Source organism: Parasteatoda tepidariorum, chromosome 8 (genome assembly GCF_982258835.1).
Source record: "Parasteatoda tepidariorum strain Cologne lab strain chromosome 8, Ptep-v5.0, whole genome shotgun sequence".
Lineage (NCBI taxonomy): Eukaryota > Metazoa > Arthropoda > Arachnida > Araneae > Theridiidae > Parasteatoda > Parasteatoda tepidariorum.
The window spans coordinates 17,034,760-17,052,108 of record NC_141762.1 but is presented as its reverse complement, the minus strand read 5'-3'; the positions used below and the strand labels follow the sequence as shown (position 1 = coordinate 17,052,108).

At 28.3% G+C, this 17,349-nt stretch overlaps 1 protein-coding gene across 1 annotated transcript; it reads left to right on the top strand.

The window, feature by feature from the left end:
- The first annotated feature begins 5,557 nt into the window (after positions 1-5,557).
- Arpc3A (Actin-related protein 2/3 complex, subunit 3A) lies at positions 5,558-14,791 on the top strand. The gene is made up of 7 exons (XM_016074454.5): positions 5,558-5,827; positions 5,934-6,027; positions 6,749-6,828; positions 9,026-9,094; positions 12,609-12,735; positions 13,392-13,486; positions 14,329-14,791. The coding sequence occupies exons 1-7, from the start codon at positions 5,822-5,824 to the stop codon at positions 14,389-14,391; spliced, it is 534 nt and encodes a 177-aa protein (XP_015929940.1). The 5' UTR covers positions 5,558-5,821; the 3' UTR covers positions 14,392-14,791.
- Positions 14,792-17,349: the final 2,558 nt, after the last annotated feature.

Genomic DNA, 17,349 nt, shown 5'->3' with positions numbered 1-17,349 from the left:
AATTTGTAGTTCAGAGTTGCTCTCTTAAATTAGTGAAAATAATGTCCTACTGCTCCGACAAACTAAAAGTACTGGCACTTTATGAAGATGGAAAATCCATCAGAGAAATTAGTCGGATACTGGATATATCTTATTATACAGCTACAAAGTGGTGTTTGAGGTAAATAAATTGTATTTCTAAGTTGAAAATTCATAATTGAGAGATATATAATTCGAAATAAATTCCTTATTACTCAAGTGGATAAAATTGTAATCAGCATTAATTTTATTTTTAGATCCGAATTTTTTATGTATTATTGTAAAAGAAATATTAGCTTCTACAAAACTATTAGCATTATCAACTCTTTAAAGGACCGCTTTTTTTAGTAATTTAATGTTAAACTATATTTGATATTGAGATTTATTTGTAATAAAGAGTTCATGGAGCCTATTATTTTTATAGTTTCTCTAAAACTGATTTTTAAAGCCCGGTGGGATGTAAAATTTTGCCTATAGTAAAGAATTGGTCATTAACTTCTATACTTATAAATAACTGAATTCCTAAATTCTCTGTTTAAACTAGGAATGAACTCAATGAAAATGATCAATTGAGTAAGCACTTAACACACAAGGGAAAATAGTTTCCCAGTTTTTGTCTCCCTTCTTGACCCCAAGCAGCCATTACTATTTTCATCCTTTATGTGAAACAAATCCTTTCTTTGGTACTTTTTTTTATTTACTGTATTTATTAGATGATGGCCGAGCAAATTGTATGTGAAAAAATAGCTAAGCAACAATATTTAATGATGTTAGTAGGAAATATACTTCCCACCGTCTTATATAAGATAAAAATGGTTAGTAAAATAAATTATCTGAAACTAAATGCGTATTTGGTCGATAACTCTTTTAATTTTTACTGAGTTGAGTTAACAATTTAACTGAGTTGGCCAATAACTGTTTTTTTTTCCCACAGAGAGGAATGAACAATTTAACCGAGTTGATCGATAACTTACTTTAATTTTTTACTGAGTTGAATTAATTTAATTTCTCGATCAATAAGTCAGTGACTTTATTCGTTAAATAATCTGTGGATTAATTAATAAAATACTATGAATAGAATCAAAGTTTCTGAATTTCTTCCCATAGGAATTAAGTGGATACCTTTAAAACATTACAAATATTATAGAACATAAATTAGCTAAAAGGTTAACATTTTAAGTTTAAAAATACATAAAACAAACAAATATTTTGTAAACTTATGTTTTGATGGTTTAATATAATTCCGACTGGACAGTGCAGAGGTAAGGGAGCTGGCCTCGCAACAGAAAGGTTCTGGATTCGAATCCCGGACAAGGCATGGATGTTCTTTCATTCTTTGTACTATCTGTCTGTACTAAGGGAGAACAGTTGGCCCACCTAATATGGTTCTTAAGAAAATTCATAACCGTGAAAATAACTGATTTCTTTTATTGATATTTAAATAAAATATTCGTACAAAATTTAGGTCAAGAACCAGTGACGTTTCCCGAAATGAAGACAGCAGTAGACCGAAAATATCAGATTGTGCCGAAGATCTCTGTACTTTAAACGATGCAGAAGCTGACCCGAAAATAACAGCGAGGATAATACGAGACGATATGCGATTACCAATAGGCATGGAAATTTTTTAAGGTAAAGTAATTATGCAACTTATGTGTCTGCAAATATATTTATGTATACACAATTGGGTACTTGCATTTCCAGAAGAAAAAGATCACAGATACACACACATATAATCTATAACGTCAGCGGCATCTGATTGTTTCTAAGCAAAATGGAATGAAGTTAAGCGTAGTTTCTCCACATAAGTTAAAATGTTAATTAATGTGAAGTCAATTAAATACAACGCCATATCGCATATCGAATTAGTTGAAATATAATTCTTTCTCGTCTAAGTCTTTCACTTAACTTAGATTTATTATTTGCTTATGTATTTTATTGCTGTTGAAATATATATATTTTTTTTTTTTTGCGCACCTGGCAACTTTGATGCATTATTAGTTACCAGTAGGCTTGCCTATCTTTGTGTTAAGTAAGAAATATATAGTGAAAAAACTGAAATCTTTGGGGGAAAATTACAGAATGTCACTAAAGAGAATTGATACTTGGTGGGCTTGGCTTACTCGAAATTGGATGGAAAGAACAGTTGCTATCGTAAGCAAACGCTACATTCCAGCAATCAATCAGAATCAAGATACCCACATTACGCCATTAAGCTTGGTTTATTGTCACGCTTTATAATTTCATTTTAAAAAAAAAAAAAGAGATGAGTAATCCTCTATCAACGAACGAAAAGGCATAAATCAATTTCGACGCTACATATGTGTAAAACAGAACTACGTTACGTAAGTTAACCACATTTACATATTAATCGCCCCAATTGGGTATTTGTACTTCAAAAAAGAAGACCTCCCATATCCACACATGTGACCTATGACGTCATAGCCAGCTAATCCTTATCAGCAAAATGGTGTATTAATGTTGAGCTAAGTTTCCCTACATAAGTTAGAATATTAATTAACGATAAGTTAATTTAAGTTAACTTATCGTTAACAAAATTAAGTTAAATGAACGGAAAGTTAACCGTATCGCACATCGAATTTGTTGAAATAGAATTATTTCTAGTCTACTTCTTCCATTTAACTTAGATTTATTATTTGTTTATATATTTTATTGTAGCCGTGAAATATATTTGTATTGTGTACCTGGCAACTTTGATGAATAATTAGTTTGTTTATGTTCCCCATGGCTTTGTGGCTGTCTAAGTGTCCTGTGTTAAGTCTGTGTGTAAATATATAGAGAAAAAAAATAGAAATTTTTGAGAAAGAATCTTCGTGAAAGAATTTAGAATATTTCTCATAAGAGAATTGATACTTGACGGGTTTGACTTACTCGAAATAGAAGGGAAAGAACAGTTTGCTAACGTAAACAGACGCCACGTTTCAACTACCAATCAGGATGAAGATACCCACACTACGTCAGTTGCAGATCTCTCATTAATATATTCATTATCACAATTTTTTTTGTTTTTCTTGAAAAATTAATTTTTGTTTTTCTCGGATTCTACTATAAAAATCGTTGAAACTTTAGATTTCTCAAAAGAAAAATGCGTAGATTAATGTGTTATAAAATATGTATGCCTCATAAACTCAAAAATTTTTCATCCCCGAATAAACTAAATAAATAAAAGATTATTAAAAATCATTATTTGGATGAAATTATCTCTTTGCAAACGCGTTTCACCAGTGCGTGCAAATTTTTTGGAACTTGCCAAATTAGTTTAAAAGATATGACTATGCACAAAGAAGTGAAATTAACCCTAAAGGAACCAAACTTTCTTTAGCTCTCTTGCCTAAACTATTGGGGCCACAATTTCCACATTACGGCTACCCCCTATTTCTTGAGGGTTAGGAATCCAAATCTGTAAAAATATGTTTATTCAATGAAAGTATGTTTTAAGTCTGATTTTTTAATTTAATTAAAACTTTGCACTAATTAATTAGCATATTTGAGGTTACCTCCATGAATCACTTGGATTGACACTTAGTACGTGAAAATCTGATAATTAGAACGAAGATTATTCAGGATTTTTTTTTTCTTTTCTTTTTTTTGCGCACAGTACAACTTTTTTAAAATTCGACTTCTTGAAAAGTATTCGAAAAATCTCGTTCCAATTGTGTATTTTGACGCATAAGATTACATTCTTTAAAATAATATAAAAATCCTATAAAAATACCTTACAATTCAAATTTTTTCGACTATTATTAGATAAATTAACACTAAACAATTATTAAAAACTGTTTTTTGCAAGTAACAGTCATTGGATAAACAAATTTTATAATTCTGTTTCAGAAATAAATTGAAAAATTCTCGAGATATAAATACGAAAAAATTAAAATTGACGGGTCCAAATTTTAGACTGCTCTCCCAAACAAAAATGTTCGACGTTCGGGCCATATTACCATATTTTTCAAAAAAAAAAAAGTTTACTGGGTGGTTTAGGAAAACGGAGGATTTTATATTACGAACTTATTTGGATTCATTAATTTATCGTTTAGAAAAAGAACAATTTTCATTAGAGAAGTTTCTAAAACTGAATCAAATGCTATATACATTTTCTTAATGCGTGCACACGCATTTTGAGCTGTTACTTTTTTTAACACTCCTTTTAGCTGTTTCCTATTTCTTAATCACGTATTTTGAGTTGTGTTCGTTTTCTTAACACCGAATTCTGGGCTGTGTTTATTTTTTCAACACGCATTTTGAGCTGTGTCCAGAATGAAAAGCTTGTCGGCAAGGAATATTTCCTATTCTTTTTTAATCTAATTGGTGAATATGTGCAGATCCTAAAAGAAGATTTCCAAGTATAGTACTTTCGCAGGACTTTAGAAAACAATCCCAAAACATGATTCGCTTATTTGCTTTCCCTAGAATTAGGTTTTCGAATAATGCTCACAATTTTTTTAAAAGTTTTTGTGGAAAAAGATTGCTTTCACCATATTTTTCTTTTCCTTTAAAAAAAACTTGTTTCGCATTTCTGTGAATCTTATCACGATAACCATAAATACCCATAAACAGTTGTTTTTTAATCTAAGTAATAATGTTTGGAAAAAATTTGAAAAAAAGCTTCTAAAATTTTTTATTTATCCTATAAGGATGAAATGCTCGAAATCGTAAATATTTTGCCCTATTAAAATAAGGTTTGTACCTGTATCCTTTTGGTGACAACAAAAAAAAAATCAGACACAATGTTGACATAGGGATAAATACATTTTTGGGGTGATTGCTTGTAATATGGTATTTTTACAGTTACTTGTAGATTATGATTACCGAGATTTGAATGTTAAATTTTCGATCCTTAAAAAATAAAAAAACTTTATTATTTTAATTTTATATGAAAATAATTTTTGCTTGAACCTTAAGAGAAGAAAGCATTGAATAAATTAATTATATTTTAATCGGAGCTTTTTTTTTTCAAAACACTACATCAATATTGGTTAATTAACTTTGAAATTTCTATGATTCAATTTTCAATATAGAATATTTCAAATTTTATCTATAAAAATCGCGTAAAGTATTATATGAAAACGAAATGTTCATTAATAGTCATTAGATTACCTTAGATTGAATATAAATTGGCGATCGAAATGGGCTGCAGGTGGCGTGGAGCAGGAGGCAAACTCTCTACTTAAGCAACACTTCACATAATTTTACCAATAGGGTGTGGAGAATCATAGGAGAAGGAAATATGTTAGTTTCTGTCTTGATCTTCAAAAAGATTAAAAACATTTAAATTAGGAAACTATATGGGACTTAAAACTACATTGAACATAGTTCCAAAATAAAGCGTCGTGGAAATTTTAAAAAATATTTGTGATAATTAATTACAAAAAATATTATGAAAGGATTTCCCCCTTTCATAATATTTTGTAATATAGACTCTCTCCTTATATATATAGAAAGGGGATATTATATATAGAAAGGGGAAAAATATAAACTCTCTTTTCTTCTCAGTTGTACATTCCCGTACAACTGAGAAGAAGAGAAGAGAGAAAAGAATCAAGCCATGGAACCGGTCTTCTCCCTAGATGGCAATAGCGAATGAAGTTCTAAGTTCTTGTTAGCATTTTACGTCACATGAGTTTTATCTATTGGCAACTTCGATTAATTTTCTTATTAGGTTGCTTTAAATTGGCAATATTTTGTAAGTTTCCGTTTTCCGGGGCAGAACAGGCAGAAGACAAAATTTTGAAGTTCTATAGTTATACAAACAATTCATTAGAGCTTCGAAAAATACTTCAAAATGCCGGTATGAATATTTTAATTCATGAATTATTATCCAATTTTGATCTTTATACCAGCTTGTATCGTATAGAAACACAATTGTTATATATTTTCTTTTATTTCATTTCTAGGCGTATCATTCTCAACTTAAGTCTGCAAATTTAGTTGGGAATATGGCTTTATTACCCATTAAAACGCAATTTAGGGGTCCAGCTCCACGAGGAGGTACATATCAAACATAACATTATTTGGTGTTTTAAACTATTAGTTACAATAATTGCTAATGTTATACTTCTAGTGTTTGTTTTCTTGTGTATGAAACTAGAGATAGTAATCATTGCTTTTGTTTTATGTACTAAAAAAGGACTTGTTTGAAAACCTACAATATTTAAGTCTCTAGGTACAAAAAAAAATTAGTGTAGCATGTATGGCAGCAAAATTAAATCTTAAAAGCTAATAGTGCATATCAATCTTTTAAAGATAGCAGTAACTTTGTTAACGTCGCACTCTAGCTTCGCAATGGGCTATGAGCGACGGTTTGGGAAACGTCTCTGAGGATGATTCGAAAACATGTCTTATAATGTTGATTCTCTGCCGAGAGAACAGTGGTATGAGTTAACTAATTGTAAGTTTTCAAAGAATTACCTTTTAAAGTTGTTTTTCAAGTGTTATATCAATTTTAATCATTTATTTTTGGTTATTAAATGTTTATCATAAATTGGTCTAAATTGCAGGTTACCAATTCTATCTATTAAATTGAATAGGTAAAATTAAATGTTGATAACTATTTACCTATTCAAGTCTGTGAAACTAAAATACTCTTCAATATACTGATATAATGTAAATAAATTTCAAGTTCTATATCATAGTTGCTGTATTATATAGAATATTTGTCTATATTTTTATTAAATTTTGATTTTTTTTTCTTTCTATGCATTACATATAGAATCTGATCAAGAAGATATAATCGATGAAGCAATTTATTTTTTCAAGGCTAATGTTTTCTTCAGAACCTATGAAATTAAGGTATGTTTTATTTCATGCATTTATTAAAAAAACTTATGGGAAGATTTCCGTACTGGTATTTTATAAGAATTCTGAGCAATGACCTGCAAGAAACTAAAAAAAAAATATCACAGATCACACTAATTTGAAGGGTAAAACTTGTAGTCATCCTTTGACAAACCTAATTTTTTAGTACAAAATCCCTTTGGTGCCTTGACAATTGTTTTTTTTTTTTCCAATGGCAGGCACTGAATTGGAATCTTTGCCTATACTATGCCAGAATTGTTGCTCATTTCGCGTTACCCAGTGGGCACCTGTGAACCAAAGTCACGGAGGTGAGCAACATTGCCCACGCCACACTGCCACAAACCCGTTTATAGGGTGGGCCACATTCACATATACACACACACAACAGAGGACAGCACAAAGAGAGAGAGAAACATCCATGAACAGAGCGGGATTCGAACCCGCAGCCTATGGCTTTGCAGTCAGGCACGCTAACCGCTCGGCCACCTGGCCGGCGCCTTGACTATTGTAGTTGGTATGAACAGGTGCTAATATGGAATGGAAATATTCGCAAACTTATATTCCTGCCATTATAATTTAAATAAGTGAACCTTTTAAAATTATGTTAGTCAAAAATAGCAGCCAAAATTAAATATGTTTTTTAATTGTTTTTATAACTGTTTACTTAGCATTCTGAAACTTTCAAACAACTTATGATTTTCAAAACTTTTTATATTATAAATTTTTCATTCTTTTCGTATTTAAAATAAAATGTAAGAAGAAAAAAAAATTTGCCATCCCTTAAACTTAAAGCATCATTTAAAAGTAATGAAAAAAGTAATTACAAATAATTAAAATGTTTAGAATCTTTTGATTAAATAATGATTGTAACTTCTGTTTTTCATTATTAGTTCTTAATTAAAATAGAAACAAAATTTCTTTCTGTTCTTGAAAATATATGTAATAGTGATGCAGCAAATAACCAGACGTTTCAGTAAAGTATGTTTAAAATTTTATTTAATGCTTTGATAAATGTGTATTACTCTTACAGACTTTTCATAATCCGAATCAAGTACATAATTAATAAAAAAAATATAGTTATTGCATTTTGTTTTACTGAAGCAATGTTGATAATTCATAATTAATAGGAAATAATCATTTCTTTGGTTTTTGTTTTAAATTTTGTGAACACCACCCTTATAATATCACATTTACACTACCTGAAAGGTTACATTTATCTTGCTAAATGAAGCATAATGAGATTTCTACTGCTCAATAGGTTTATTTAGGTGAAACTGGTTTTGCAAATTTTGTGTAAAATGATTTCATTGGGGTAAATATATAAACAAATGGCAAAAAAATATAAATATCGGAATTTAAAGTTGAATATAGAAGTCTTTAATATATAAGAAAAATATCCTATTGTAATTTTCTCATTTTAAAATGTTTTACTTTCTTTTTGTAATTATTTACTGATTTCATTAAATTAAAAAAAAAAAAAAAAATTTCTTTGATTTTTGTTTGCTTCTGATGGTTTTATAAAAGTATAATGAAATTATAATTTATAAAAACCTGTATTGAAAATAACTATGAGATGTTTTTAGTATTTCAGAAATTTCATATTTCTTACAATGGAATGTATGAAAATTAATTTTATTTCATGACTCACTAGAAACCTTAAAAAAATCATCCTTAAGGAGAGTTTAGTGCTTTAAAAAAGTATACAAGAAAAAAAATGAAGCTTAAAAAACATTTCCTGGAAATTTTACATTGGGCTTGATAAAATTTAACATATTTTAAGCTCTATTTTTTACTCATTCACTTAGATTGTTCTATCTAATCAGAAGAGATTTCTGTAAAGAATATTATGTTTATTTGAGGCAATTTTACACCCAATAAATTATTTGCAATTCAATTCCAATAGCTTATTATTTGATAAATATCTTTTGCAATTATTGTGTTTTATAAAACTTATAATTTGTTATAACTGTGATAAAATCAACTGTGTTGGCTTAATTTCATTTTTTAGTATGTTCTGTAAAGCTTAACTTGCAACTAGAAAATTTCTTTTGTAACTCGTTTTTTAATTTTTTTTCCTTACTTATATTTAATTTTATATTTTGCATATATTTAATTTTTGTATGATTTTATACTATTTCAAATAATGTCCAGTAATTTACTTTCATTAATAGTAATTTTTATTTTATTTTAGAGTGAAGCTGATCGTGTTCTAATATACTTGACTTTGTATATTACAGAATGTTTAAAAAGGCTTCAAAGAGTGAGTTTTTAATTGACTTTTTAATAACTTGATTCTAATAGTTATTAATATTCTAAGAGTTATTAATTGTGTTGTGTCCAGTACATTTTTACTTTTTTTAATAAACAGTTTTGTTTTGAATTTCCAAAAGTTTCTATACCAATTTTACTATGTACTTTTTTAGTTTGCTCCATGATTGTGATAAATACTTTAGTAGAGTAAAATTTTAAAAAATTTCTACAATTTTTGTGGGTGTTCCTTTATGCATGGGCTATTTATTTATATATATATATATATATATATATATATATATATATATATATATATATATATATTTTATTTTTTAAAATAAAAATGCTTCATTGTTGCCATGCAGATAAGAAAAAGAAGTGCATAAATTTCATCAAAACATTGATTTTCCAGTGATATGTTAAATTAAAGTTACACAAAGAAAATACCTTCTATGTGAATTTAACATTTTGTATTAGAAGAATTTTTTACTAAGAAAGTCATATATGTGCCTTTTAGTGAAATTGAAAGTGAGTTTCAAAAATAAATCTCAAAAAAAAGCTTTTTTTTTTGGCAATTACATAGCTGCCAACTCCACTGGATCTTCCAGTAAACTACTGGATTTTTCCAGTTTCTCTTGATCTACTGGTTTAGTTGAAATTCTCCTGGCTTTTGTACATTTTACAGTATTCCCTGAAATTTAGTAAGTTTCGTAAAAAAAACTAATTGAAATATAATTTTTTTTCTTCAGATTATTGCTTGCTTGCTTGAATATTTACATAAGTTTTACTGATACATAATGAAGCGAACCTTATTTATAGAAATCAGTTCAATACTTTTTTTGTTATAAAATGTTCCGTTTTTTTTTTAATTATTATTCAGAGCTCTCTTTTTAAATTTATTTTTAAAAAAGTTATCTATCTTTGATTAATTAAATGCCTCTTAATATTCAAAATTATGAGTATACATAATACGTAACATTTCAAGAATGTTTAATGTCAATCATAACTGGAAAATATTGCAATTTTTCTATTTTGATGACTATAAAATTCCCTATGCGTTAAATATTTAGAACATTATGCAACAATCATCATGAAATTTATATTTCGTAAAATCTACTGGTTTTTTTCCTATGGCAGCTATGCAATAACATAAAATATTTTTCTTTGGGCATTTATCAAACCAGGTAAATGAGGTTAGCAATACAGATCTTAGCTTAACAACTCAGTATCTCACATCTAACCAGTTATTATACTATAGCCTGTAAATTAAATTAGTAAGCATAAAAGGGAAGTGAAAAATAAGTTATGATTCGTTTTTAGAACACGCAAATATCCTGCACGGAAGGGAAAAAACAGCACGCTGTTATATTTATGCAGACAAAATTATAACTGAACTTTAAATATGTTTATATACGTATATATAAAATTCTATTTCTTTTTCATGAATAGTTGAGGAAAAAAATAACTATGACTAGTATCAGTACTTTTATCTATCACTAGTATCAGGCATGTGATTCTTCTTCTACTATTTCGTCCCACAGTGGACTGATCGTTAAGACACGGTTCTCATCAGATCACCGAAGTCAAGCATCACTGGCTGCGGTCAGTGTGCGGGTGGGTGACCCACTTGGATCAGTCTGCGTAGGGACCGAGGGTGTGCGGTATTGGTCCTCGTTAAACTGTGCTACCGTAAAGTGCTCGACTTCGCGTACAGGTCGTCGGGCTACCAAAGCGGGGGTGCCATCCCCTCTGCAGAGGATCAAAATTTTGATGGTATGTCTTCGGATCATCCTCAGGGATGCTTCCCAAACCGTCGCAAATAGCCCATTGTGCAGCTCTAGTGTGACGTAAATCAACAACAACAACAATGTCTTCTACTAATTCGTAAATTTCTGCCGATCTCAAGACCATTCATTGACTTCACTGAATCGATAATTTTTATTCAAACTGAATTCTCCTATAGTTCCCCTGATCTAAAATGTAATTTTTGTTACATATGCAAGATCTTGTTAATGAGACGTGTATTCTTAATTAACGACCCTTAACTGTAATCTCCATTTTTCTCTTGAAGTTCTCATTCTCGCACGATAATGACTGTTTTTACGCAGATTTGTAAGTGAAAAACATAACTTCGAGAACACGAGACTGAAAAAAAATTCCATTATAACTTAGGCTAAAATTAATGAGCTACTAGGGCAAATACAAAAGTATAAAATTTATTATCTAGATTTTGAAATGGCAAACATTTAAAATATCGTTAGCTAAAAAATTGCTAACTTATATTTTAACGAGTAGCATTTTAGTAGCCAACTTCTATTTGTAACAGAAATATTATTTAATCAATGGGATATATTAATTCCAATTTTTATTTGGCTACAATTACCCCTTTTTTATTTGGCTGACTTTTATTACGACAAGCAAAATTCAATATGTGCATTTATTAGTCTGTTTTTGACATGGTGATACAACTGTTTTTTCAGTAGACTTTTTCCCAGTTATTGAGACTGATTTCCACACGGTTTTATGAATCCCAGTGTTTTCATACAATATTAAGAAACTAGAAATTCTAATAGCACATTCGAGTAATTACTTTTTGACGCGCTCAGTCTGCTCTAAATCTATGTGACGTTTCAATTGTTTTTTATGCGGTTATTGCTCATGATTTTTTAAAATCTCGATATTATTATGATAAGCGGAAAATTCAACTGGTGCACCTGAGTATTCACAATTGGATGTGATAATTCTATCTTTTTTATTTCAATAGATTTTTCAGCCATTATCATGACTGATTTGATTTTTGCATATTTGTCAAAATTTTTAATACATTATTACAATACTTGAAATCTTGAAACATTAATTTATTTAACCCCTTTTTGAAATCACCAATTCAAGAGATTTTGTTAAAAGTACACGTAGTTTTATCAATCTTTCCTTAATTATTACAGTAAATTTCACAGTTTTTAATATAAAAAAATTATCTTGAGGTGTTGACGACTTGCAAAGTGGGAAATTGGTATTTTTTTTCACTTTATATATATTCTTTTATATGTCGATATGAGCAAAAGTTTGTTAGAATTTTTTTTTTCTTTCTTTAAATTTTATAAATATTAATTTTATGCATAAAAATGAGTTTTATTTATCATCTGAGGAAGAAAAAAAATTAAGATCTTTTTTAAAAAAACTATACGTTGAGAAAAAAATAGCTTCAGATAATTTCTTCTGTCTGCAATCACATGTGTAAAATAATAATTATGAATGTGCATATTAATAAATTAAAAGATGAAGAATTCATATTTTAATTAGGGATAACTTGCTTCTAGTAAAAGGAGAATTTGGATATCCTGAGTCTTTTAAGGACTCATAGTTTCTAAAGTTTAGGAAATGCTGATGACAGTAACTTATTTTTAACCTTATTTAAAAACACTAACCTATTCCTAAAAAGCATCCATCAGTTTCATTTGTAATATGTATTAATAATAAAGTAAATCTAAAAAATATATGTATATTTATCATTTGTGTTATAGTGTTCTAATAAAGGTCAAGGCTCTCAAGAAATGTACAGTTTAGCAATTGCTAAATTTGATATTCCAGGTGAATCTGGTTTTCCTTTAAATGCTGTATATGCTAAGCCATCTTCATCAAGTGAGGCAGGTATGAAAAGAACATTTTTTTTTAATGTATGTGAAATTAAAATTTCATTTAAATATTCAAAAAATTTAAAGTCTAGTAGTTTTTTTTTGGTCATTTAGATAAATTTTAGCTTGCATGCTTAATATCAGTCTGAAATAATTAAATTTTATTTATATTATTTGGTTTACATAAGGTGTACATACCAGTCTTATTTACTTTGCGAATTAATATACTTTTAAAAATAAAAAATATTTTAGTTTCTTTTTTTTTAATCTAAAAAGAAACACAGAGTTGTGTATTTTCTCCTTATCATTAATAAATTATTTTTAAAAATATAATGCAAAAACATATTTTAAAAATCTATTCTTGTGCTAATATTAAAATATTGTTCCGTTTTCAGAGAAGTTAAAAATTACATTCAATAATTATTAATCAAATCTTATTATTAAAAAGAGTTAGTTATTGTTAAACGCACATGTCAGCAACTTAAAAAACTTAATTTTTTATTCATATTCAAATTGCTAATTCAAACATTCAAGGTCAAATTGTTTTTTCTGACATTTATATAAAAATACAGTATATGCTTTCTTTTAATATTTTTTTCTAAACTTTTTTATAAAATTGTAATTTTAATTTAAAAAAAAATTTTATGTCAATAAGTTTGTATTTTTTGATAGATTTAATGCGACAGTATCTTGTACAGCTTCGACAAGAGTGTGGAGCTAGACTTTGTGAAAAAGTTTTTGACCCTGAAAGTGGGAAACCAAGCAAGGTATTTAATATATATTTTTTGTTATAATTTATTGCTTTTTAAAATTCAAAAGGAACACCTATCATAATCAAAAAAAAACTAATTGTCTTTTACTAATATTAACTTAATAACAAATATGCCAATTTCCACCGCAAATATCTAAAAAAACCGTGATGCAATTATATTTTTTTCATAATGCAATACAGCTGACTGACTGGAATTTTGTAAAAGAATAGCTGAATTATTTCTTATAGCATAATTTAAACTTTTTAATGGAGCTTAAAACTATCTTTAAATATTACAGTGAAAAGCAAACTTGCTAAAGCAGACTCCCTCAAAACCGAAAAAAACAAGTCTTTAAAGAGATGTGCACTTAGTAGACGACCATGTTAATTCAGAAAACTAAAGTTGTTAATTTTTTTAATTGAATTGATAATTATTAAATTATCAATTCAATTATCAATTAAAATAATTATTATTAAAATTAAAATATGCATAATAAGAAATATGGAATTAAATAATATTTATGTAAATAAAATCATAATTACTATAATTCTATATTTATATGGAAAAATTTTTAAAAACGAAATATGCACTAACAGGGAAAAATTACTCTACCCTTTGATGCAAAATTTTTATTAATCATAGTTTTTTTTCTCATTTTTTTGTATTGATTTAGGCCAAAATAATTAAAAATAATATATATATGAAGAAATGACTTCAAAATATTTTGAGTTTATCTGCAGAGATCTCTTGTATGTGGTTATTGTGCCTCTTAATTCTGCAAATAATCCCAGAAATTATTTTAAATCGTGTGGTAAAACATAGTGTATTATTACATATATAAACTGTTCTCTTTTCAGTGGTGGCTGTGTTTTACTAAAAGAAAATTTATGGATAAAAGCCTATCAGGACCTGGACAATAGTTTTTTATAAATATCTTGTTACATTTCGATTTTTAAAAAATTCTTCATGCGACAGAAAATGTAAGATATGTTGCTTTAAATTTAGTTAGTTGTGAAATATGTTTACTTATTGCAATCAATAATTTGTTCATCATTGTTAGTGTACTTCTCATGGTCGTTACCTATTTATGTATTGATAACATGCATTATCACTCATTGATTTAAATAGTGATGTAAATTAATATTATCCTAATGCTTTTTCATTTCTAAAATTATAATTGATGATTGAAATTACTTACTGCATTGTTTATGTTTTAATGCCTTTTTTATTATTTAATAATAACATAAATGAAATATTATTTTAAGAATTATTCTGTATAATTTGTAAAAGCTAATAAATAAACTTGTTATAATTTTGTAATTTTTCTTAGCTTGACCACTTTGCACAAAGTTGCTAAACTCGTAGCCTAACTTAAGAATTTCATACTTACAAGGGAAACTAGGGAAGTGTGACTCGCCAATTTTGAAATAAACTAGTGGGATGTATGCCTTATGAGGAATAATTTTAGGGGGAAACATTCGTTTCGGCCCATAGAAGGTCCTGTGAGAGATAAAAAAATAGTTCAATATATTAAAAAATCGGTATTTTATTACTTCAATGCAGACTATTAGTTATTGTAATTGTCTCATACTCCAATTAATTTTGTTAATACTTTCCCGTACTGTATAATGCATATTTATTGTCGAAATTGATTTCGAAAATTTTATATATCTGTAGATTTTCAGAAAAACCTGTTAGGTTAATTTTTAAAAAAAATTGACATCAAATCTTTTTAAATTTTTTTCTAAAAACTTTCCAAATTAATTGAAGTATGTAATTGTAAATCAATTAATATTTAATTTTATGATTGATTTATTAATTAGAAAATTAATTAATTACAAATTAATTGGATTATGAGACAATTACAATAACTAATAGTCTGCATTGAAGTAATAAAATACCGATTTTTCCATATATTGAATTATTTTTTCTCTCGCAGGACTTTCTATGGGCCGAAACGAATGTAAATTCATTTATTAACTCAGTGGCGCGACAGCCCATTAAGAGGGCCAAGGCCGACTGTGCCCATCTCAGTTTTCTTGACCTTGGGCTCTGGGGTGCAGGAGCATATGTTCCGGTCAGGTGGTCAGCCGAACGCGGAACCCCCAGTGTTAGTTCCCAAGCATGCTTGGTACTCATTTTATCGACCCACTGAAGGGATGAAAGGCTGAGTCGGCCTTGCCCGGCCCAAGGATCGAACCAAGGACCTGTGGCACGACAGCGCGAAGCGCTACCGCTCAGCCACCGGGCGTCAAATTCATTTATTAATTTGCAAATTAATTAATTATCCAATTAATTACACATTAATTGGAGTATGAGACAATTACAATAACTAATAATCTGCATTGAAGTAATAAAATACCGATTTTTCTATATATTGAATTATTTTTTATCTCTCATAAGACCTTCTATGGGCCGAAACAAATGTTGCCCCCTAAAATTATTTCTCATAAGGCATACATTCCACTAGTTTATTTCAAAATTGGTGAGTCACACTTCCCTAGTTTCCCTTGTTAGATAAAAAAGTAGTTTGTAACCTCATGCTAATTTGCTAGGTATTCTAAGGTAGGCTAAGTATTTCCTTTCTCGGTCCTGGAAAATATAAATTTTAAAAAATTTTGCGCTTTTTTTAAAAAAGATTATCAGTTTCAGAAATATGTTGCTGTTACGTGAAAACATTATGTAAACAGTCAAACATAAAGTAGAATGTATGCAAACAGTCAAATATCAAGAAAAATATGCATTGAATCAAAAAGCAGCAATATTAAAGTCTAATTTTTTGATTATTCAATGATACCATACTCAAGCTCTCTTCTCCAGGAGGAAGGGGCAACCAAAAAAAAAAATTTATTAAAGAACCCGGATTTTTTTTTATTGCAATTGTAACACAATTAAACTTTCAGTTTTTTCATTTTAATCCACACATATTTGGTTCATACTATAATCGCAAAACATTATAAAAAAATTTTATAGCTTTTGAATACCCTGTATATTAAACTGCACATTTTATATACATTTTTCTTTTGAAACATTGACTCTTTTTTTATTCAAAAAGAAATAGAATTTTGAACTTAACTAATGGTAACACTTTTGTGCTGATATAAGTGATAGTCTTGATCATGTTCTATCAAATAATTTTAACAAATGAAATATTTCAGAACTACTTTAACTAAAAAGAATAATGTTTTTTTCATGGTCACATTATTTAACACAGAAGTAACATTGCAATTTTTTTCATTCACTTAGATATTGCTTTCTTGCTAGAGGAAGAAGTACTGAAAATAATTCTTTTAAACAAAAGAAAAGTTAGGTAAATAATACATTTTCATTGGAAGTAAAAATTTGAGTAATTTCTTTTCAATATTGTTATTATTTGGAAATCTCCCCCCCCCCCCAATGCCCACCAGATTAACAATAGTCATTCAGGTGTCAGTAGGGCAGATTTGTTGGCAACTCTTTTAGGGGCACCATATTAGGTGGGCTAATGTTGCTCCCACAGTAAGAACAGATAGTTCAGAAAATCCGTGCCTTGTCTGGGATTCAAACCCAGGATCTTTCTGATGTGAGATCAGCTATCTAACCACTACAGTCTGATTGGCATGGAAAAAAAATTTATTCATTTACAAAAAATTCAGATTAAATTACATATTTCAAAAGTTTTTTTTAATTTACTATTAACATCAATACTTTAATCTTTATATAAAGAATATTATATCAGATCAAAAAGTTCTAGTTCCAGGAAAAATGAGTTTTTTTGTTTTGTTTTTTTAAGGCAGTCATTTTCTGCTTTTTTTTTTTTTTTTTTTTTAACTTTTAGCATTCTGATTTATAGAAGCATACAACTTTAATAGTTTATTTCAAAGCCTCTCACATTTTAG